The sequence below is a fragment of the Chiloscyllium plagiosum genome, unplaced genomic scaffold (assembly GCF_037043375.1).
Source record: "Chiloscyllium plagiosum isolate Xiang-an unplaced genomic scaffold, Cpla_swu_hap1 HiC_scaffold_1, whole genome shotgun sequence".
Classification (NCBI taxonomy): Eukaryota; Metazoa; Chordata; class Chondrichthyes; order Orectolobiformes; family Hemiscylliidae; genus Chiloscyllium; species Chiloscyllium plagiosum.
Window position 1 is genome coordinate 54,159,552 of NW_028270139.1, and position 22,934 is coordinate 54,182,485.

Consider the following 22,934-nt stretch of genomic DNA (forward strand, 5'->3'; position numbering starts at 1 on the left):
GAAAGGCTGAGAGAGATTACAGAGATGGGAAGAAGCTTGAAATGAAATGAGAACTTTGAAAATAAAGATACTGATTAACGGGGCGTCAGTGTGGGCTAACAAGTACAGGCATCATGGGGAAACAGGACTTGGTGCAAGTTCAAATGCTGGTGACATAGCTTGGGATAATCTCAAATTTACAGAGGGTAAAAGTGGAGAAGACAGTCAAGTCTCGAGGTAACAAAGCCATGGATAAGGATTTCAGCAGCAGATAAGCAGAGACAGGGACAAAACTGAGCCATTATGGAATCTTCATTATTTCTTTCCTGTGGACATGTGCCTTCACAAGAGGACCAATGATGCTGGCAGCAATACCTACAGCTTATGAATGAATTACATTCATTTTATAAAAGGTGATCAAATCTGAAAGGTAAAATGATTGAGACAGATACAGCAATATGTGGAGGCATTTTCAATTCAAAGAATAATGATGAATCCATAGACAAACGTTTTTTGGCACGTCACGTAGGTGAGAAACAAAAAATCCAGATAGGGTGGGAAAAAACAAATTGCAGCTCCACTTTATGCTACACTTACTATATATCCACACATATGCATTTCTAACTTTGTGACAGATAATCAGAAGATGCAAGCAATAGATAAAGCTGCAGAATCACAGGTGAAGTTATAATAAATCTATGGCATGCCATAAGATGATACCAATTGTAAAATGATATTAAACTTGCCTGCATTTCAGTTTTATAGGCCTTTTCAGTATAGAGTCTAAAGCACTTTCCTGGTCTGGTACGACCAGCACGACCAGCTCTTTGCTGTGCAGATGCTTTGCTGATAGCAGTCACCAACAACGATTCAACTCTGATACGTGGATTATACACCTGTGGATCATGAAAAGAAAGAGAACAAAAATTGGAATGCATATTAGTAGTTCAAGGGCAAGGAAATATTTTCATCTTTCATGTAGTCAAATGTGAACAAAGCATTAGTTTATTAAAATGCAACATCAGATATCCATAACAATGTAATGAGTAAGATCATTTTTAAAAAAAAATTCACTTCCAGGTCCATAATTTCAAAAGTAATGTGAAAAAGACATACATCGACAACAAACTGTCTGTACCCAGCATCATTTTCAAAGTCTTGACTTGCTTACTCTTTATGCAAATTCACCATCTCCAATATTACCATATATTTCCTACATTCTAGCAAAGGCTCTGGAGAAAAAGAAGTTAAAAAGAACCAGACACTGAATAAGATTTAGCTTTAAATGGATTTTTACTCTGATGAACAAGATACATTTATTCAATGGTACACATAATATTGTGAACGGCAGGAATATGGAGTTCAGACATGGTTTAACCATGATGCCACATAGAACAGGCTCAAACAACTGAAAGGTTTATTCCTGCTCCTATCTATGGTACATAAATTGAGAAAAATAAACCATACGCTCATCTTCAGGATGGTAAAATTAACTGTTATTTTAAACTATAAGCTCTGTACAGTTCAGTAGGGATGAATCATCGATTGCTCAGTATTTATTTTTAATGGCATCCGACGGAGGTGGGGATGATACATCACGTCAATTTTTAAAAACTGTTAGACAATAATGAAAAGTAAAACTGTAATGGTCCATCGTAAAATAAAAAAGGGTAATCCTGTCTAGCTCTGGGCTAACTCTAAAGCTCTAATAAAATATGCCAGAAGATCTAAACTCTAAATCCATATTCATAATATATTTAAATCCTGATGATTCACATTAATGTTACATCTAAATATAACTTTGCAAGATGCACAATTCAATAACCCTTCTGAGAAATACTTGGGATTTGTCAACCATCTTCTTTAGATGGAGACACGAATGCACTATCCACCTGGGAATTTCAAGCACATATTGGGTCAGATATCAGCTGTGGACAATTCTACCGTATTATGTTAAAACAATAAAAAATGGCTCATACAGATTCTGGGATTTGGAGCTGCCAGCACCAACAGAACCCTCAGATAAAGCACAAAAAGTCTACTTGCCAGACTAGGATAAGGAAAGGTCAAAATGAAAATTGAGTTTAGTGAAATGCTCATTATTTAACAAATGATATTTACCAAGAAACATGGGATTTCAATAGCAAGGACACCATGGAATTCTAGTCAAAGCAGTGACAGATAAGGGGATGGAAACATTTATTCAAAAAGGCGCCTTTCAGGGTTAAATACTTGCCTTCTGTTTAGCGAAGCCTGGATCAATCACAAAGACAACGCCATCAATAGTGAGTGAAGTTTCAGCAATATTTGTGGACACAACAACCTAAATACAAATAAATAAATCAATAAATAATGAGAACTCTGAAAAATTTCTGAACAATTCCAAGCTGTTCATATCAATTAAATAGTCAAGTATCAACAATAAAAAAATCAACAAGCCAAAATCCGTCAAAAATGAAAATGATCTGCAATAGATGTTTTAATTCCTCAGGAACATTAATATTTTATAAAATAAGCACATTTGGTATCTACAAAGGGTGGCCTCAGGCAGAAAATCGGCATTAACTTTTACACACACATCTATATTTTGATACCACCTGAGGCTGATGAAATTAGTCATGAAATATTGAGATAAATCTGTTTCTTGACAGCTTACTCATGGAATTTTCCAAACAGGAGCAGACCATTCACTCTCTTGAACTGATCCACCATTCCAATAGATTATGGTTGATTAGCCTGCTCAATGCTGAGCCTGTGTATGTTATAGAGTGCTCCCACCGTACTGTCTGATTACATTCCGTCCCAGCTCCCCAGTCTCTGTGCTCCCATGCCTTCAGTTTGAACAAAGAGGTTTATGTACTGTCTGAAGAGGCCAAGAATATCTGACAGACTGACCCTCCTTACAGATTTCAAGGCCAGAATGAGGAAAGATGTAAATGTTTGGAAAGCAGCATTCAAAACACATGGAGACAAGCAGGTGGATTGGTCCCCTAATACACCCAAGATTCCTGGGAAAATTCAATCATGGGTGTGAAAAGAGAAAAGTAATCCTATTTGTAGGATTGGCGATTTCAGTGAAGTTTGCTCATTCAATCAGAGGCAGGCTTACAGGTCAGCCACAAAATAGGAGAGCCCCTGACCATGACTGGATAATCACTGAGGAGAGTCGAGTCAGTGAACAAAGCTGCACTGGAGGCCACTGCAGGGATAAAGTCAGAGGGTTGGAGTGCAGGCAGTGAGACAAGGGCCTTGGATCAAAGGCTGAGGTCCTGTGGGGTTTGGGGTGTTGCAAGGATGGAATAACCAACTAATTGGGAATTATGAAAACTTGAAATTACCAAGGTAAAAAATTCCATGGACATTTATGGGTGGCATGGTGGCTTAGTGGTTAGCACTGCTGCTCCACAGCACCAGGTACCCTGGTTCAATTCCTGCCTTGGGTGACTTGAGTATATGGGTTGGAATATTATGTTGAAGTTCTACAGGGTGTTGGCGAGGGAGGGCTCTTCTGGAGTACTATGACCCAGTTCTGTTTATCTGTTACAGGAAGATGATTATTAAGCTGGAGAGGGTTCAGAAGATATTTACCAGGACTTTGCCAGGAATGGAGGTTTGAGTTATAAGGAGGCACTGGAACTTTTTACACTGGAGTGTAGGACATTGAGATGTGACCTTACAGAAGTTTATAAAATCACGAGGGGAATAGGTAAGGTGAATGACGTGTTTTCCCGAGGGTGGGGTATTTCAAGACTACAGGGCATATTTTCAAGGTGAGAGGAGAAAGATTTAAGACAGACACGAGGGGCAATTATTTTTAAAATAAAAAGGGAGGGCAGTGTGTGGAATGAACTTCCAGAGGAAGTGATGGATCGGATATAGTTACAACATTTAAAAAGACATTTAGATAAGCAAATGAATAAAAAAATGTTTCAAAGGATATGAGCCAAGCACAGGCAGGTGGGACTAGTTTAGTTTGGGATTATGGTTGGCACAGACTGGTTGGACCGAAGGGTCTGTTTCGGTGCTGGATGACTGACTTTCTGTGTGGAGTTTGCACATTCTCCCAGTGTCTGTGGGGGTTTCTGCCAGGTGCTCCAGTTTCATTTCACAAAGGAAAGACATACAAGGTTAGGTGTATTGGCCATGCTAAATTTGCCCATAGTGCTCAGGGATGTGCAGGCTAAGTGGGCTAGCCATGGTAAACACAGGGTTACAGTGATATGGGGGACAGGGGCTGGGTGTGGATGGGATGATCTTTGGAGGGTCATTACAAACCTCTCAAGTATCCTCTCAACTTGCATTTTCCTCTGAAAAGAGCAGATATTTGTACCTATGATACTGTAGTAATCACAATTTTTTCAGACATTTCTTCAGTAAATAAAACATAAGTACAATAATTAGGGATTAAAATATTATCCTCAATTTAATAACCCAGGAATCCTTAATCTGATGTAAGCAGGCTCTCACACAGATTCTCTGCAGCATGGTACAAATAGGTCTTTCAAAACAAATTCCCACCGTTTCACAGATTCTCTGAATTGCTGATCTGTTCAATTCTAACTTGCAAAAACAAGAATTATTTGATCTTTGATAGGTCATGGAACCCAAAAATCCTGAAAAGATAGCAACTCTAAAGTTAGTTCACCCATTCTCCAAAACCCTGAGCCTCAGGAATTGTGCACAAAACCATAATTTAAAGCAAGAGTCAGATTGAACCAATTTAACTGTAATTTTGCACAAACAAATCATGCCTGTGGGATTAATTGGTACCAGCTTACACCATCACCACTGTTGTGTTTCTTAAATCAGTGACTAGACTCAAAGTGATATTTACTGAAATTGGTAATGTACATCTAATTGGTTTTCTATTTCCACAAACCAGTCACAGCAATTCAATTTATCTGCTCAATTTTTCCATTAACCTGGGAGGCAAGGCGAAGTTGTCCATTTCTTTTCTCTGCTGGATTTCCATCAGTACATTATCTTTCCTTTCTCCTAGATGTCCAGGGAATCTCACAGGATGGCAGCTTTGGGACCAGAACAACGGCTTCTTCATGCTTAGATCACATTTCGCTTCATGGACAGGGTTTGGGAGTGAGTCACTTCTAACCATATGCCCACAAATGAATTTACATAGATATTAAACAAAGAATAACACAGTTCCAGCTCAATGAAGTTATGTTGGAAAGTAAGAGCCAATTTATTTCAGCTAAGCATCTACCTGTCCATCGAAGTCAACTGTATCATCCAGAAATCTAGATTCGAGGACACTATTCATTTTCAAAGAGGGTATTTTTAAAAAAACTCTTCCCACAGGAGCGTTTATTGATGAGCCTGCTGATAAAATAATTAAATGAGCGAGAACCTCCAGTGTCTTGGGAAGAGAGGATATGAGAACTGAATTGGTGAGAAAAATCATTGGGTCTACTGTGAATATCTCGTTCATGGCTCACGTTTTACTTAAAATATATAGTATTTAGCTTTAGGAATTCAACTTTATAAAGGAGGAAATAGGATAAATTCAACTAAAACAAATGTTAAGGCTATTGAGCTTAAAACAAAAAAATGGGGTTGCACTTAAGAAGTTAACAGCTAGAAAAGGTAGGATCAGAATCAAGGCAGAAGAAAGATTAGAGTGGTGCTGGAAAAGCACAGCAGGTTAGGCAGTATCCAAGGAGCAGGAAAATCAACATTTCAGGCAAAAGCCCTTCATCAGGAATGAGGCAGCTGAACTGTAGGTTGCATCTTTAATGCTTGTAATAATGCCAGTCCAAAGTGATTGACTTTGGAGTTAAAGCCAAATTAATTAAATGTATTCTGTGAAGTCTGAAAGGCTGAAAAAACCAATGACTTCAATAGAACAATGAAAACATTGTAAACTGTTTTGAGGAAAACACAGGCTGAAATTTAAGTTAAGGATAGCTCAGCATAGGCTGCATCATCACGGAATCAGATGAAAGTTAAGAAGGGTCTCTGTGGGAGTATCTGCTGGGAAAGTAGTTAGTTGCAGTTTGGGGGTGGGAGCATGATAAAGCAAAAGGATGGCAAGGCAGTACAAATGCTAATTATTACTCCTCTCCAGGAGAACCACCATAACTTTGCAATCAGTAGTAAAGTTTGTCATCTCTCGAACCAGTCTTGTTATTTTCTTCAACTCACTCTCCAATATAGGGGAACCTCTATCATCCGAATTTTGGATTATCCGAAACAGATCGTAAGGTCCCGATACTTGGCTAAACTGTGTTATCTGGTATTCCATTATCCCAAAAAAATACTCCTGCCTGTGTCCTTTGGTTAATCAAGGTTCCTCTATACATTCACATTTTTCCTACACAGTGTGGCTTCCAGCCAAGGACTAACTCGTGTTTTATAGAAAAGCACAGCAGGTCAGGCAGCAGTCGAGGAGCAGGAGAGTTGACGCTTCAGGCAGAAGCCCTTTCATCATTCCTGAAGAAGGGCTTTTGTCTGAAATGTCGATTCTCCTGCTCCTCGGATTCTGCCTGACCTGCTGTGCTTTCACAGCACCACACTCTTGACTATAATCTCTGGCATCTGCAGACCTCACATTCACCTAGCGGTTTATAGAAGGACAGCAAAACATCCTTCCTTATGTATACTATGCCCCTAACAATAAAGCCCAGTGTGCCCTGCATTGGATCAATGTGCCCTCATGGTGAATTGGGGGTCCACATCAGGAACTTGATGCTGTCACCCTGAGATTTTTGCAGTGAATAAGCACCAAGAACAGATGTGAAAGCATGTTGCACGGAGGGTCCCAGTGATCTTAGGTACACAAACTATTGACAACATAAAAGTAGGGGCTGTCACCAGTGACAAAGAGAGATTAGCAGATAGGGGAAAAGCACCTAATTTTAAGTTTTAAAATTCTCATCCTGCTTTTCAAATTACACAGGAACCTTCGATTATCCAGCATTCGATTATCTGAATTTTGGATTATCCGGCAAGATTGCAAGGTCCTGATGCTTGGCTAAACTTTTCTCTGGCATTCCATTATCTGACAAAATACTCCCTGCCCATGTTGTTTGGATAATCGAGATTCCTCTGTAATCCATGACCTCTCTCTTCCTATTTCCAAAATGTCCTCCAATACCACACGTAATTTCTTGTGCAAACCCAATTACAATCAATCCACAAATAGTGGCCATTGAGAACTGACACTATTTCTTCAGCTGTTTGAGTCTTTAAGTTCTGAAATTTCTTCCTTAAGCCTTTGTCTTCCATTCCTCCCTAACGCCAAATGGATCACGGAGGATGATTTGGTACATGGCTAAGGAAATAACCACAGCTTCCCCTTCCAAAATAGCAAACTGGGTAAATATTCAAAGCAAAGGAAGTGACAGGGAGACATGCAATAACTGAACTGTTAGGGGAAAGATTCTAGCAGCCAGCATTTGGGGTGGAAGACAAGATGCAGAAGCTGATAGAATAAGCATTTCAGATGGTAAGCAAGGTCCTAGTGAGAGTTAACATTGCTCGCTGAGCAGCGGAAAGCCTTAGGTTTTATCTTCCAGTTGATTTTGTGTCATTTCCCCTTGATGAGGTGAACCCCAAGGTGGGGGGAGAGAGATCAGGACCCCAAGTGAGGTCACAAGCTTTAATTTTGGAACCCCAGACTCTGACGCAGATCAGTTCGGAGCTCCAACTGTCTTAACATACGTGCTACTGGGGACTGGAGGATGACAGCAGAGGGTGTGTTGTTGCTGGAAAAGCACAGCAGGTCAGGCAGCATCCGAGGAGTAGGAAAATAGACGTGTCGGGCCAGAGCCCTTCATCAGCACTTGAGTATGATAAATTTGCTCGATTTGTCCAAGGAATGATGCCTGAACTACTAATTTTGAACAATTTATTCAACCCGTACACAGGTGGCAGGCAAAATTCAGTAAACATCCTGTCATTGGTTTTACAACCATCTGGTGGCAAAGTAAGGTGCAAAAACCAGTTGAAACTCAGCCTCTGCTCCAATATATCAATGTGTCACATATTATTGCACCCACAAGTATCAACTACAACGCTAACATAAAGGAATTGCACATTTGGAATCTGGAGATTATTTGCCCATTGTTAATATACAGATATTCATTGTTTGTTATTAAATAGAAAATAGTGTATAATTTGGAAGGCAAATTTATTTTGGACTTGGAGTAAACCTCAAAACCTGACCTAACAACAGGACAGAGACTGCACAATATGGACCATGTTGACAGAGTTATAATTTTCTGGCTTGACTCGATGCTGAGAGCACAAACTAAGATATTGACCATAGTTTAGTAAAAGCCAGTGAATGTTTCTTGAGATACCCTGAAGAGACATCCATCGCACAGTCATGGCTCTTGATGTTCTCATCAATTTTGCATACATGGCAGCTTGCTAAGAAATAGCAATTACTGTACAGCAGGTTCAGTCCAAGCACGCACATTGATTCACCAAGTTATGACATTTATATGAAAATATTTTCTGCTTCGTAAGATAACCATTTTATTAGTTTAACCAGTATCTAAGGCTGCAGTATCCAAGTGGCCTCATCAGTTAATGAACTTGAACACACCATCACAGTTAAATAAGATCCCAAATGAATGATGCAGTCTATAAATATATCATGCATCCTTTAGCATACAAATAACTCATTTTCAATGTTTTTTAAATTATGAAATGTCATTTCAACAGTTTGTTTGCTGCATTTACAACTCTGTTGGAAAGCATGCTGCAAGACTAAATGGGAGAAAATGAAGAACCCATACGATTTGTAGGGCTTTAGGTGAAAACAGTAAGAGAATGGGACTAAGATGATCATTCTTACCAAGAGTCAGCACAATTGGCTGCAGACAGAGGCAGCACCTACTCTGTGCTGTATAATCTACACGTCCATAGTCTGTGCAGCCATTTGATGTCCTTCAGTTTCACTTCACATAGACAAAGGGAGAAATAGTTCCGTGGCAGGGATGCTGCTCACCATCAAGATCAATTGGAAAGCTACCATACAGACTGCTGAGTATACAGAGCTGCTGATGGTGAGCACAGACAAAATACTAGGGAAGGCAGAGCTCGAGGTATTTCCCTTAAAACAAAGTGCCCAAAGGGTACTTGCAATTGAGACTCAAAATTCCTGGAAGGATGCTTAAACCTTACATGAAACATATTAGAGGATCATAATTTACAAGCTTGAATTGAAAAGATCCCACTTTGTATGATTAGCAACTATAATAATGCAAGTACAGGCACAAATTTCTACATTGTACTCATTCATTAAAGCAAAGCAAATTCAAATCTCACTATAAACACATCAAAGTCATCTACAAGAAATCTACAAGATGACTTCAGTACCACCACTATCCTGGTTTCCAAAACAACCCAACAGAGCAAATGATTGCATTTATATAGCACCTTTGATGTCGTAAAATTTCTCATGCCTCTGCACAGGAGTTTTATCAAACATTATTCGTTGACTAGAAATGAATTTATAACAGAAACCAGAGATAATAGTTTCCATTTTCTCAACAGACAAGAAGCAGTGGTTGAAAGTAGACAGACTAAATTACTGCAAAGCACACAGAACGACCCACAAAATCTGCAGCACTCAATGAGTTTGTTCAGTTAATAACTTAGCTAGAAAATCTCCAGATTCCACTGGCAATAAATGAATCTGAATCAATCAGCTGGCCAGAGAGTCAGGGTTGATCTTGCCATCTCTTAATTAAGGAGGGAAATGATATTGGGATTCTTGCTCCTCATCATACTCTAGTAACATTTCTGAATACTGAACACAAGAGCATAGTGGCAAAAAATAGATTTACATTGGCTATAACACCGTCAGTACTGTACAACCTGCTGACTGATTAATACTCCATAATGCCTATTCTAGCAAAGTCCTGGTCAATGAGCCAGTTCCTTTGAAATTGTATCCACGTTAGTAGTCAACACCACACGAGTAAATGGCCAGGGGGAAAAGCACGATCAGAAATAGAAAACACTTAATCAGCATTTCCATTAATTCCTGTCAGTACTTCTGTTCTCAGTATACCAAGCATATGGTTTGATTGTAAATCAGTGTTTTTGCCAAGAACACAGTAATTTTAACTGAGAATTCCTTTAACATATTTTTAGCCAGTATCCATTTTGAATATTAATTCAATGGCTCTAATCAAAGACCTTCAGTTAATTTTTTAAAAATTCTTTTAGTCATTTCCCTACTTTCCTTTCCCTAGCTATTCTGGAACATTTAAACATTTACTTTCAGCTGGATAATTAGAAAATACTGTTTAAATTTAAATAGCATTCTCCTCAACACAAATAAGTGTTTTCAGAAATCAATTAGTATCAAGATTGCATGTTGTTGGGTAGGTTCCATAAATCTACCTAAATTAACAGTCTATAATAAAGCTCACTTAAACACTTGGCATTCATCTTGAAAGATATACATGATGCAGAGTGAATTTTTAAACATTTGCATTACAAGCTGCTGGTAAATGTAGTTGTGACACAGAGAGAAATGAGCAGACATTCAAAACTCGGAAAGAGATTAACCCAATGTATCCTTGCGTCAATAATCACATGAATTTTCCATAAATACCACTCGACTCTCTAAAGTAAAAGAGCCATGAGATTTAGATATATGACTCAGCTGCGCTCTGATTAAACATTAAAATATTCAGTTGTGTGCCTTTTACACATGGGACTAATCTCTGGATCCCTCTTATTCCCAAAAGCTTGCATGTCTATTTGATAAAGTTTGAAAATTTCCTTCAAAATAGATGAGAAACCTCCAGCATAAAAGAGAATGCTTAGTCTGCAACGGAGTATAAATCTGTGTATGAAACAGCCAGCTAAGGTTTTAACATGCTGAGAGAATTCACACTCCCAAACGAGCAACCTTCTTTAATAAGAAGAAATACTTATTTTACTGCAATTTAAGCAAGCAGAGACCACTGCTTCAGAGTTCGAACTTTCAGAGTTATGCATGATTATCAATAAATAATCATGTGCTGTCATTAGTAGGCTTTTAATCCTTTGGAAAAAATGCAAACCCTTTAACGTTCGCTATGATTCAACCCAACATAAGACTTATTGCTGTCTTCACAAATATTATTTCCATGGTTAAGCCAGCCTGTATTTTCCAAGTCCACATTACCATTTTAGTAAACATAGCACTTAAAAGGTAACCTGCAGTGAAGCCTTCAAATCATTCTGACAGATGACTAAATACCTTCACCTCTTCTGCGCACAGTACTAATTATTCTTCAGGCAAAGGAACTGGCAACTGACTTAAACAGGACTCCATTCCGAAATTAATAAGTTGACTCTTAATGGCTTAGTAAATTGCAAAACTCACTGCTACAAAAGCAGAAATGAAATGGTGGGTGGCACGGTGGCACAGTGGTTAGCACTGCTGCCTCGCAGCGCCAGAGACCCGGGTTCAATTCCCGCCTCAGGCGACTGACTGTGTGGAGTTTGCACGTTCTCCCCGTGTCTGCGTGGGTTTCCTCCGGGTGCTCCGGTTTCCTCCCACACTCCAAAGATGTGCAAGTCAGGTGAATTGGCCATGCTAAATTGCCCGTAGTGTTAGGTAAAGGGGTAAATGTAGGGGTATGGGTGGGTTGCGCTTCGGCAGGTCGGTGTGGACTTGTTGGGCCGAAGGGCCTGTTTCCACACTGTAAGTAATCTAATCTAATCTAATCTAAATAAGTTGTAGACCAGTCAATAGCAACTTCAGCATTGGATTATGACAAGAGTTGAACTCAGCCCAGTCCAATTGCCAACATTCTTTGCATTAACCTCTGGGCATTAAATGTGAAAGTTTTCCTACAGAATACAAGCAGCAGCTTGATATAACCAATTTCAGAGAACCATACTACTCTGCTACATTCACAGACTGCTTCATAATATTTCCAAGCAGAGCCGAGCCTTTCAGAGTTCAGGAATAGGAGAGAGTAAAGAGACAAATATTACCACACATGGCCTGGGAATCGTGAACACACGACCTGACTCCCATTGCTACAGGCCAAAAACCTAACTGAAATATCCCACTAACTCCCAGCAACCAAACCAACATATCAGTTAAAACTCATGTGGATTATGTGAAAATTCACAGAGAGAACTAAAGGAACAGAATGTATTTTGGGTGAAGAACTTCTATGTTTATCAAGAGCACTCAATAAAACTAACACCAAGCTGTCTGAGCCCTGCAAGACAAAATACTGTAAGGGGGCCAAAATGAAAGAAAAGGCTACTTGCCTTCATTCTTGCCCTGCTTATCCATTTCATATCAATGGTGGTTTAGAGTAAGTAGCACAGTCCCAGTGAAGATCAAGTCTCGTCACCACAGTAGAAAACACCCACTATCACAGCTGCCATGCCAAGTGAGATACCAATTGCATTAACATGGTGCTTTGAGGATATAAGACATCCCAACAGCAGATAAACTGGGAAACTCTGAGGCAGCGTGACCCATCAGCAGAAGCAAGTAACACTTTAATTTCTAACCTCAAGATGTACATATGCATGCCTGGACCAAACCAGCCCAGACCTTGCACTGAACAACTGGTTTGGTGAGAAAACAGCATGCTGCTGTTGAACAGACACAGTTCAGCAGATCCAGAATAGTCAGACAAGAATAGTGCAACATAAAGGAGGCTGCTCTGTGACCAGTCTATCAATAACCCACGGGAGTGGGCAAACTAATGATCCTGCAAGGATCTTCAGTAGGAATGCAAAGTGGGAAATTCTACAGTGACCCCTCCAAGGGACCCCACCACTCGAGATGCCAGTGGCAGTTAGCTTTGCTGATTTCATCAAGTTATGATCTGGCTGCAGCTATGCCTCTAATATTATTTCAACTTTAAAGGTTAAAGATGACCTGCGAACAAATAATAACTAAGATGGAGCAGCAGATGCAGAACTAGGCCATTCAGCCCATCGGGTCTGATCAGCATCATGAACATTCTATTTCATTGCAACTAATGACAACAACAATGGGGAAAATGACCCATTGTCTCATTCACAAAACACAGGATAAATGTAATTAGAGAGGTGAAGCTATTGGTATTATCACTGAATTGTTAATCCAGAGATCCTGGTAACGTTCCTGGAATCCAGGTTGGAATCCTGCCATGGCAGACTGTGGAATTTGAATTCAATAAATATCTAGGATTAGGGGTGTATTGTTATTAATTATCGGAAAAACCCATCTGGGTCACTAATGTCCTTTAGGGAGAGAAATTGCCATCTTTACCTCATCTGGACTACACAGACCCACAGCAATATGGTCGACTCTTAACTGCCCTCTGGGCAATTACAAATGGGCAAGAATTGCTAACCTAGCCAGTGACATCCTCATCCTGTGAATGAATAAAAAAATTAATATATTGAGAGGGGCGGATAGGCAGCGGTCAGTAACGAGAGGCTTGCATTTATTTAGCACCAGACATCTCAAAAGTACTTCACAGCCAATGAAGCATTTCTGAAGTGAGGTTATAGACAGGACCTCAGTTTAATGTCACATCTGAAAGTCAGCACTTCTGACAGTACAATGCTCCATTAATAGTTTGCTGGAGTGCCAACCTTCTCAAGCCCCAAAATGCAACTTGAACTTGGAACCTGTAGCTCAGAAGTGAGAATATTAACAACTAACAGTTGCTGGGACTATCAGCACCATTCATATGATAGCTTGTAGATGTTACCTACATAGAAATTCTCTGGCACTCACACATTTGACAAAATTATTTGGTTCCATATTTCACTGCAACTTGATCCCGATATGGATATAACAGTATTGTTTGCCTTCAGTCGGAGGGACTCTTGTAGCCCATTGGTAATGTCCCCTAACTCTGAGCCAGGTGACCCAGTTTCAAATCCCACCTGTTCCGAAGTGTGTAATAACATCACTGAACAGATAGATTATAAAATATCTACAAAACCAAATAAACGAGAATAGCCAGAGCAATTCCCTTAAGCATCATAACTCCATTCAATCAACTATGGCACCAAGAAGCCCCAAAACTGAAGACATTAGATAGAACTTGAAGCTCTGCTGTTGCCAGCATACTAATGCAGAAAGGAAACTAGCTGCAGTCGTGCAAGGTCAGTCATCACAGCCCATCGCTCCACTTCAGGGAATCCTCGAGAAAGCAACTTTGGAACAATCAGCTCCTACTGTTCTATGACTTTCCTTTTGATATGGAAGCTCTTCACTCATAACTGTAATGTTCAATTCGATTTACAACCTCTCTGATAATAATGCAGACTACATCAGTGCAAAGACAACACGCAACAAATAGAATTACAGGAAAGCCATTTAGCCTCTACCTCAAGAATTTTACAAAATTATAATTGATCAAGATTAAGGAGCCTAACTCCTATTACTACACTTGGGACAATAAATATCTCAGTGCCAGATTAAAATCTTAACCTTATCCAACATCAATTCATTCAAAACTTCTATCAACCTTTGCAATGTTTCCTATAATGACAAGTAACATTTGCACCACCTAAGTGCAAAATAATTGAGGTTTGCTTAAAAAGGGTAAACTATCACCATTAAAAAAAACAAACAGCACCATGTTGCAGAATCAATAACTGACATCAAGGCTAACCTTAGGGAGCCCAACTGTACCAGACATATCAAAATGCTGGCTACAAAGTGGGCTCAGTAGCAACGTAAACCATCTGTGTCGGCTGCAAGGCCCACACCAGAGTTTCACTAACAATAGACAATAGGTTTGTTTCATTCAACTTGGGTGTCTACTGACCTGATCAGCATTCCAGTTGCTGATTCACTCTGCAGTTCTACACACAGACGCACAATAAGGTAATATCGAGTGCACTCTCCAGAATGTACTGGAACAAACCACCAAGTTTATTTTCACCTGCACCTTCTCAGGCCCTGCAACCTTTATCAAGGAAGACAAGCACAGGAATATCATAGCTTCCAAACCACCGGCCATGGTGACTTGTACATAATTACTTACCGTCACCCTAACGACAGCCGAATTTCAAAGAGGAGACCAATCACCACCATCACAGGGAAACCAGATCGTAAATGCAGCTTTCAGAGAGCCATGCATACCCATGTAATGACTTTAAAACTCTCACTCCCATACAGTACACTAGGGTGGAGATGCCTGGGTTCTTCAATCTTCAAACTATTTTTAAAAGAAACATTTATCACGACACAGCACCCAAATGTATTCTACTCACAACCACCTATAACATGGCCCCCTGCCCCACCCTCAAAACCACATGTATTCAATTTCTGCACTTCCATGCCTTCCTGTCAGTGGTAGCTCCTCCTCAGCCTGAGCGTCACTACAGAAGCTTTAAAAATACATTTTATCTAAAATTACGTCTCTCACAGCAGCAACATCCAATTCCATTTCCAATTAAGGGTTTAGTTATCAGACAAAATACAATGAGTTTGCTGTTTTTATATCTAAGATTTTCGAGCACAGATTTCCCAAAATAGTATCCCTTAAGGACAAGCAGATAGAATCCACATGAAGAACGACCCTGGAGGAATGGGAAGCAGTTTGTTTAACGAGGGTGAATAATCAGAGGGCTGTTTTAATATACTGCAGTTTTCAAAAGAAAGCAGAGATTGTGGAATTCAGATTTATAAATCTTCTAAAAGGTGAGACAGGTTGATAAAGTTGCTTAAAGCACATGTGCAATTCTCAGTTTACTATGGCTTCAAGGGGTGTACTTTGTCCTTTTTATTAAGAAACACTGAGGCAGCGGTATGGAGCAGTCTGTTCACAGGCAATAGAGTAAACAGCTTGTGATGCCTCGTAGATTTTTAAAATGTTTGAACCATAGAAGATGCCTGAATGGGTGGGGTCAAGCTCCCACAGAACCAGGATTTTCAGTTTTAGCTTTCTGCAATTGCTGGTTGTGGAACCTCCTATTCCTCTCTGTTATAGCTAAAAGCTGGGGATCTGTTCCTGCTGCTAGAATTGCATGTGAGACAATTTTAGTGAATTGCCTTTACCAAGGGCTTTTTTTTAAATAGATGCTACTACATTGGAACAGTTAATTAGTAGTTAACATATTATTCAGTTTAGCATTTCTACAGAGTTACAGTTAAGCCAATGTTTTCACTTTTATTGCCTGTATTTTATCTGCAGTGTAAAAATAAAGTGTGTTTTGCTTAAAGTCAATTGTTTGACCAATCGAATTGCATCTGGAACATTAATGCCTGACATTTACCTTTCTAATAAGTAAAAGCTAGGGTCTAGACTATCTCAATGTATTTTGAGGTGTTTTGGTCTGGTCCATAATGAGGCATTATGTGGGTAATGGGCCATTAACGTATTTTCTTTGGTCATCTTGCTTTGATGGTGAGACAACACAAGGAAATCCTGTAGAACAGTCACGAGGTGTTAAAAATCATGACAAATTTTAGTAACTAACTAAAAAAATTAAAATAGTAAATTAGTTCTGCTAGCTTTCAGTCAGTAATCAGCGGGTATTAAAAGGGACATGGGAATGTAGATAAATGAGAGACAAATTCATCTGGTAAAATAAACATCAACAAGGCCTTGGTTTAAAAAAAAGAGACAATGTGATCAAAAAAGGGATCTAGGTATACAGGCAAACAAAAGACTAAAAGCAGCAATCTTTTCTCATTCGCTCAACAGGACATGGCCATTGCTGACTGGCCAGCATTTATTGCCAGTCCCTAGTTGTGCCGAGAGAAGCTGATGGCAAGTTGCCTGTTTAAACCGCTGCAGTCCACATGCTGTAGACTGACCCACAATATCCTTATGGAGGGAATTCCTCAATTCTGACCCAACAACACAGAAATAACAGAGATATATTTCCCACCTAGTCAGGATAGTAAGGGGCTTGGAGGAGAACTTGCAGGTGGTGGGTTTCCCATGTATCTGTTGCCCTCATCTGTCAAAGTGAACATGGTCATGGGTTAGAAGGTGCTAAGGAGCCTTGGTGAATTTCTACAGCACCTTTTGTAGATAGCACACACTGCTTTCTTATTCATTCACAGGATGAAGAGTTTTGTTGGCTAGGCCAGAATTTATTGTACATCCCTAACTGCCCAGAGGCCAGTTAAAAGTCAACCACATTGCAGTTGGTCTGGAGTCACATGTAGGCCAGACCAGGTAAGGGTAGCAGCTTCCATCCCTAAAGGATATTAGCAAGTCAGATGGGTTTGGAATCAGATGGAATTCAACAACGATTCATGGTCATCGTTCAAGCACAATTCTGCTGCTGTTAATGGCCCAGAGGGCAGGCTAGCAAAACAATCAAAAAACACTAGCAAAGGATTGGGATTTATTTCTACAGGTAAAATCTTAACAAAAGTAGAGATATCCTATTACACTTATAGAGTACCAGAATCAGACCAAAGCTAGGAATAACTATTCTGTTCTGGAAGCACCGGAAAGAATGCAAAACCAAAAAAATAAGTGATTTACAGGGCTACTCCAGAGTTGAAAGATTGCACTGCTATCAGGGAGGATGAAAATATTCATTTCGCATGAAAATATAATGCAAAGAGTCCTCTATAAAACTCTATTTTATAAAATTATGAATGGGCTTGGATGGGGCAGGTCTTTAGATGCTTTGAAAGAAAACCTTTGCATACACAAGGGAAAAAGGAATAAAGGTATTCTGAAAAGTTGGAAGTAAGGCACTTAGAATGGGAGGAGGCTCTTAATTATAAGCACTCACAGAGATACGCTGGCTCAAATAACATGTTTTCAAGTGGTACATTGTATGTAATTCTATGCTCAGCATCACCTTCAAGGGCAACTAGGGAAATGCAATTAATCTTGATAAGCCGGCAACACACAGACCTGACTGAATAAAACAAAAATCAATGCAATACTAAAGTCAAGAGTCAGAGAGTGTTTAGAAGAGCTGCAAATTCAAAAAAAAGTTGAAATATTGTAGAGATGGATGTTTTTATGTTAAGAGTGATTTAAAAGGGGATGATAAATTGTTTTTTTAAAATATGACTGAAATTTTGTTTTACTCATTCTGGGATGTGGGCATCACTGGCTGAGCTAACACTTATTGCCCATCTTTAATTGCTCGCGGGGTGGTCGTGGTGATGAGCTGCTTTCTTGAAGCACTGAAGTCCATTTGCTGTAGGTAGCCCTCCAATGTCTTGAGGGAGGGAGCTCCATGATTTTGACATGGTATTGAAGAAATAGTGATACACATCATGATGGTGAGTGGTTGGTGCAAATGCCCTTTTTATTGGAAGTAATCATGGATTTAGAAGTAGCTGTCTAAGGACCTTGGTGAATACAGGTTTTAGAGAGAAAAATAGAAACTAGGAGCAGCACGGGGCCATTTGGCACTTCAAGTCTGCTCTATTATTGAATATGATCATGGGTGATCCTCTATCTTAATATCACATTACCATTTTCTCCTCATACCCAATGATCTCTAATGAACCTCTGATTAACTATATGGTGCTTATATTTCCTTTTAGATAGGGAGATCAAAACTGTACTGAATACTGCAGGCATGATCTCACCAAGGCAGTTAGACACCCTTACTCTGAACTCAAATCCTCTTGCAATGGAGACCAAAACAGCATTTTCCTAATTGCTTGCTGTAGCTGTTTGTATACTTTCACTGGTGTACTTTCACTTTTCCCAACATGACCATTTAAATAATGTCTTTTTCACAAGTGTATAACTTTAAATTTATCCATGTTATACTGCATCTGCCATGTGCTTGCCCACACAATCAACTTACTAGATTTTCCTGAGGTCAGTTTGCTGCTCCTGAACTCTCAATCCTATCTTGTGTTGCATTGTCAGCCAACTTGAAAATATTACATTTGGTGAATAGCTGGAGCTCCAAGCACTGACCTCCCATGGTACACCACTACTCATGAAGAAGGTCCATTTATTGCCACTGTGTTCCCTATCTAACAATTCTCCATCCATGCCAGTATACAACCCTCAATCCTGTGTGCTATAATTTTGCCGACTTACCTCTTGGATGGGACCTTAAGAGCCTACCTGAAATCCAACTGCTCTACATCCTTATCTATTCTACTGGTTAGATCCACAAAAGAAAACTCCAGTAGATTAGTTAAGCACGATTTTACTTTCATAAACCCATGTTGATTTTGTCTTGTTCTGTTAAAATTTGCCAAATGTTCTGTTATTACTTTTATTTTTAAATCATAGCCTAACATTAGGGAGTGAGGAAAATGCTAGACTAACTGGTCTACAATTCTTGAAAGGGATTCAGGAAATGAGTTTCTCACTGCTAGATTTTTAGTTTCTGACCTGCAAGCATTGAAACATAGCCAATATCAATGTACAGGCAGGTCAGGGCTAACTGATTAGTTAATGTACTTTGCATCAGAAGCAGAGGTATTACACATAAAAAAGCAGTAGAGGAAGATTTCGATACAGGTTAGACCTGAGTTTCACTGTGACTAAAAGGCAAGCTGTCAGATGATTAAAGATGAACAAAACCAAAATTCACTGACATGCCAAAAACATTGCAATTTCTACGTTCATGCTACAGGCAGTTGATGGAGACAACTACATTTATGAATGGCAGAAGCCACAGCAAACTGTGAACCTTTCAACTTGTCTGTGCGTGATACACAAGTGTTAATGATGAAAAAAACAAGTATTAGAAATAGTTCACTGCACCATGCAGATACAGTAGAGTCTCTTCTCCACACACACTCTGTGCCAAGATTCAGACCAAGTTGGAACTTGTCAGAGTTCTTAGCTGACGTGGGGTAGTCTAAAATATTAATGAGTTCAGACATTGACTGATCCTGAGGCTGAAAGATATTTTGCCATCATCCTAATCACCCTTGTACAAAAGAACAAAGCTAAAACATTTAATAAAAAGCCTGGGAACAAATGGAAGGGGACAGATGAAGGAGAAAAAAAAAATCACAAGACCAAGTGGGCATAGGAGAAGGAAAAGGTTATTGATAGTAGGGCTGGTAACCAATCTACATCCATCTCTAAGAATGTGAGAAAGTCAAATGGTAGCTAACAAGGATGATAGTAATGTTTCCAAGTGCTAGCAAGGTGTCCAAGAGGAATTATCTCCCAGCATCTGCCTTTATGACACTTCAGGATCTTAGAAATTTCAATACGATCATCTCTCATCCTTACAAACTCCAACAGATGGAGGCCTACTCTGCCCCATCTCCCCATAGGTAAACCCTTATCTCCAGAACGAGACAAATTATCTGCTCTGAACGACTACTACGACTACTATAAATGTAGTTACATCCTTTTTCAAATACATTTGAAACTGCACGTAGTAGTTCAGATGTAATCTTGTAAAAGTACTGTAGAGCTGCATTAAAACTTCCCAAATTTTTATTCCCCAGCAATAAATGCTAATGCTCCATTTGTTTTCCTAATCACTTGCCATAATTGTATATTAACTTATTTTGAGATTCATGGGACCTAGACCCACTTAACAAAACAAAGTTGAAGACTATCTGAAATATAAAGTCTCGGCTATAAGGAGCACGAAGGTTCCAGGTGAAAGAACGTGTCCAATGCGGAGTTATCTGAAACCAATGGAGCAGCAGTATTGGTGCGAAAAAAAAACCTGGCTACATTCATCCAATCAAAACATTTTGTCAGCCAAGTTCTCTGCTCCTCATCACTACAGATAGATCAGATTACTTAGTGTGGAAACAGGCCCTTCGGCCCAACAAGTCCACACCGACCCGCCGAAGCGTAACCCACCCATTCCCCTACATTTACCCCTACCCCTAACACCATGGGAAATTTAGCATGGCCAATTCACCTGACCTGCATATCTTTGGACTGTGAGAGGAAACCGGAGCACCCAGAGGAAACCCACGCAGACACGGGGAGAATGTGCAAACTCCACACAGTCAGTCGCCTGAGTTGGGAATTGAACCCGGGTCTCTGGCGCTGTGAGGCAGCAGTGCTAACCACTGTGCCACCGTGCCGCCCATAAATGATAGATGACGGGCATACACTTGAGTGGGCTCAGATATTATATTTAATACAAGCATCCAGCCTATCAACACTCAGCAAAGTCCAGAGGACAGTGGTCATCACATGTAACTATATCAAAGCAAGGAAATCAAACGGTTTTCAAAAAGGGCAAAAAAGAAAAAAATATCATCTGGAAATATTAAAATTGGTCTTTTTATTTATTAAATGAGAAAGTAATTTGTAACTTCATCCATCTTAAAAGATCTGAAGGTGCTTCTACTTTATTTTGTCATATTTTATTCTAAACTGGAGAATAAAAGAGATCGCTCAGTCTTCAGACTTAAAGAGGCCTTCTAATTAAGTTCCGCATAATATCAGCACTAAACAATGCAGCCCAATGCTTCCAGATACAATGCATCGCATCAGAATCTCAAATAGTAGCATTCGTTTGCAAAGCGGTCATATTCTGCATGCCATAGACGATTGCCTCAAAACCACTGTACCTTTCTTCCAATGGCTCCATTTGGTTTTTTGGGAGGCGGAGGCTCAAATATCCTCTGCTGCTGTTGAGGTGGCAGTGTAGAATAAAGGGGAATGATTTTGATATCTCCAACTTCAGGCCCAAGGTCATCAATTTCCCGTTTTATCCGCTTACAAGCTTCATCAATTTCCTGTCAGAGTGATACAAATTTGAACAGCAATTAACTCCAGCAGAACTCCTTTTAAGAATTCATCCAAAACAAAAAATGAAATAAAATCCAGACTTTTTTTAAAAAACTGTACAAAAAAGGTACTCAGGGATTTTTCTAAGAATTTAAATAACTGCTACCCAAAATCTCAATAATACCATAGTCTGGTGTTAAGCCATAGTGTGGTTCTTGGAAGAAATGTTAAAATGCTGTTTTGCTTAAATCATTGGGCAATTTACATAATTTGCCTGCAAAATAGATTTTGAATTCAGAAGCTTAATTGCAAACATTTTACTCCTAATTTGTATAAGCATTGAATATATTTGCTACAGTATATTTTCATCACACTCTCGCTCTCTCAAGCTATATTCATTTATTCTTTCCACCTCTGCTCTTGCAAATTGGATTCTCATTCAAAAAAAAACCAGGTATTCACCTTTGGGTGACATATCATACTGTCCTGTAGTCTAAGCCAATCACTGCATGTTAACGTGGTGTAAACGTCTTCAGAATCTAGAAACCTCGAATGATAACATTTAGATTGTACAGTTTTGAAAAAAAAAGTCATATTATCACACATCCACAACACATTTAATGATGATAATAGGTCCATGTTAACCTTTAATACGTTGAACAGGAAATGAATGCACATTAGAAATCTGTATGTGTCAAGCAGGGAATAAAACCTGTCCCTACATAAACAATTCCCAAAGATAATCAAAAAGGCACCTGTTAATAGCATTCAGAACTCAAATACAATTAACATGACTTCTTTCACATCCTCAAAACAATTCATATCTTATAAACTAACAATTCACATCTTATAAACTACTTGTTCACTGTTTACAATAAACCACTGTTATTAGTGAGGAAAGTAGCACAGTGGTGCAGCAGGTAATCAGGAAGGATAATGGAATGTTGGCTCTTATTTCAAGAGGGTTGGAGTACAAGAGTAGGGACGTCTTACTGCAACTGTCAGGGTGCTGGTGAGACCACATCTGGAGTACTGCAAGCACTATTATTTAAGGAAAGATATAATTTCATTGGAGGGAGTTGAGAGATGTTTCACTAGGATGATCCTTGGAACAGAGTGACTGCCTTATGAGGTAGGTTCTTTCCTCACTGGAATTTAGAAGAGTGTGACAATTGACTGAAACATTTAGGGTTCTAAAGGGCCTGACAGGGTTAATACTAACAGGATATTTCACCTAATGGGAGAACCTGGGACCACAGGGGGGAGTCTCAGAATAAAAGGGCACCAATTTAAGACAGAGGTGAGGAGAATTTCTTCTGTCTGAGAGGTGAGTGTCTTTGGAACTCCTTGCCA

General features: G+C 39.4%; 1 protein-coding gene across 2 annotated transcripts in view; it reads right to left on the reverse strand.

Annotated features, from left to right (window-relative positions):
* Positions 1 to 22,934, reverse strand: part of dhx15 (DEAH (Asp-Glu-Ala-His) box helicase 15) — a 103,552-nt gene that overhangs the window by 20,008 nt on the left and 60,610 nt on the right. For both annotated transcript variants that reach the window (XM_043693906.2, XM_043693916.2), the window contains exons 6-8: positions 21,422 to 21,589; positions 2,216 to 2,302; positions 726 to 875 (exon numbers count right to left, since the gene is read on the reverse strand). In XM_043693906.2, the coding sequence (XP_043549841.1) occupies positions 726 to 875; positions 2,216 to 2,302; positions 21,422 to 21,589 (405 nt within the window). The remainder of the gene's footprint in view (positions 1 to 725; positions 876 to 2,215; positions 2,303 to 21,421; positions 21,590 to 22,934) is intronic.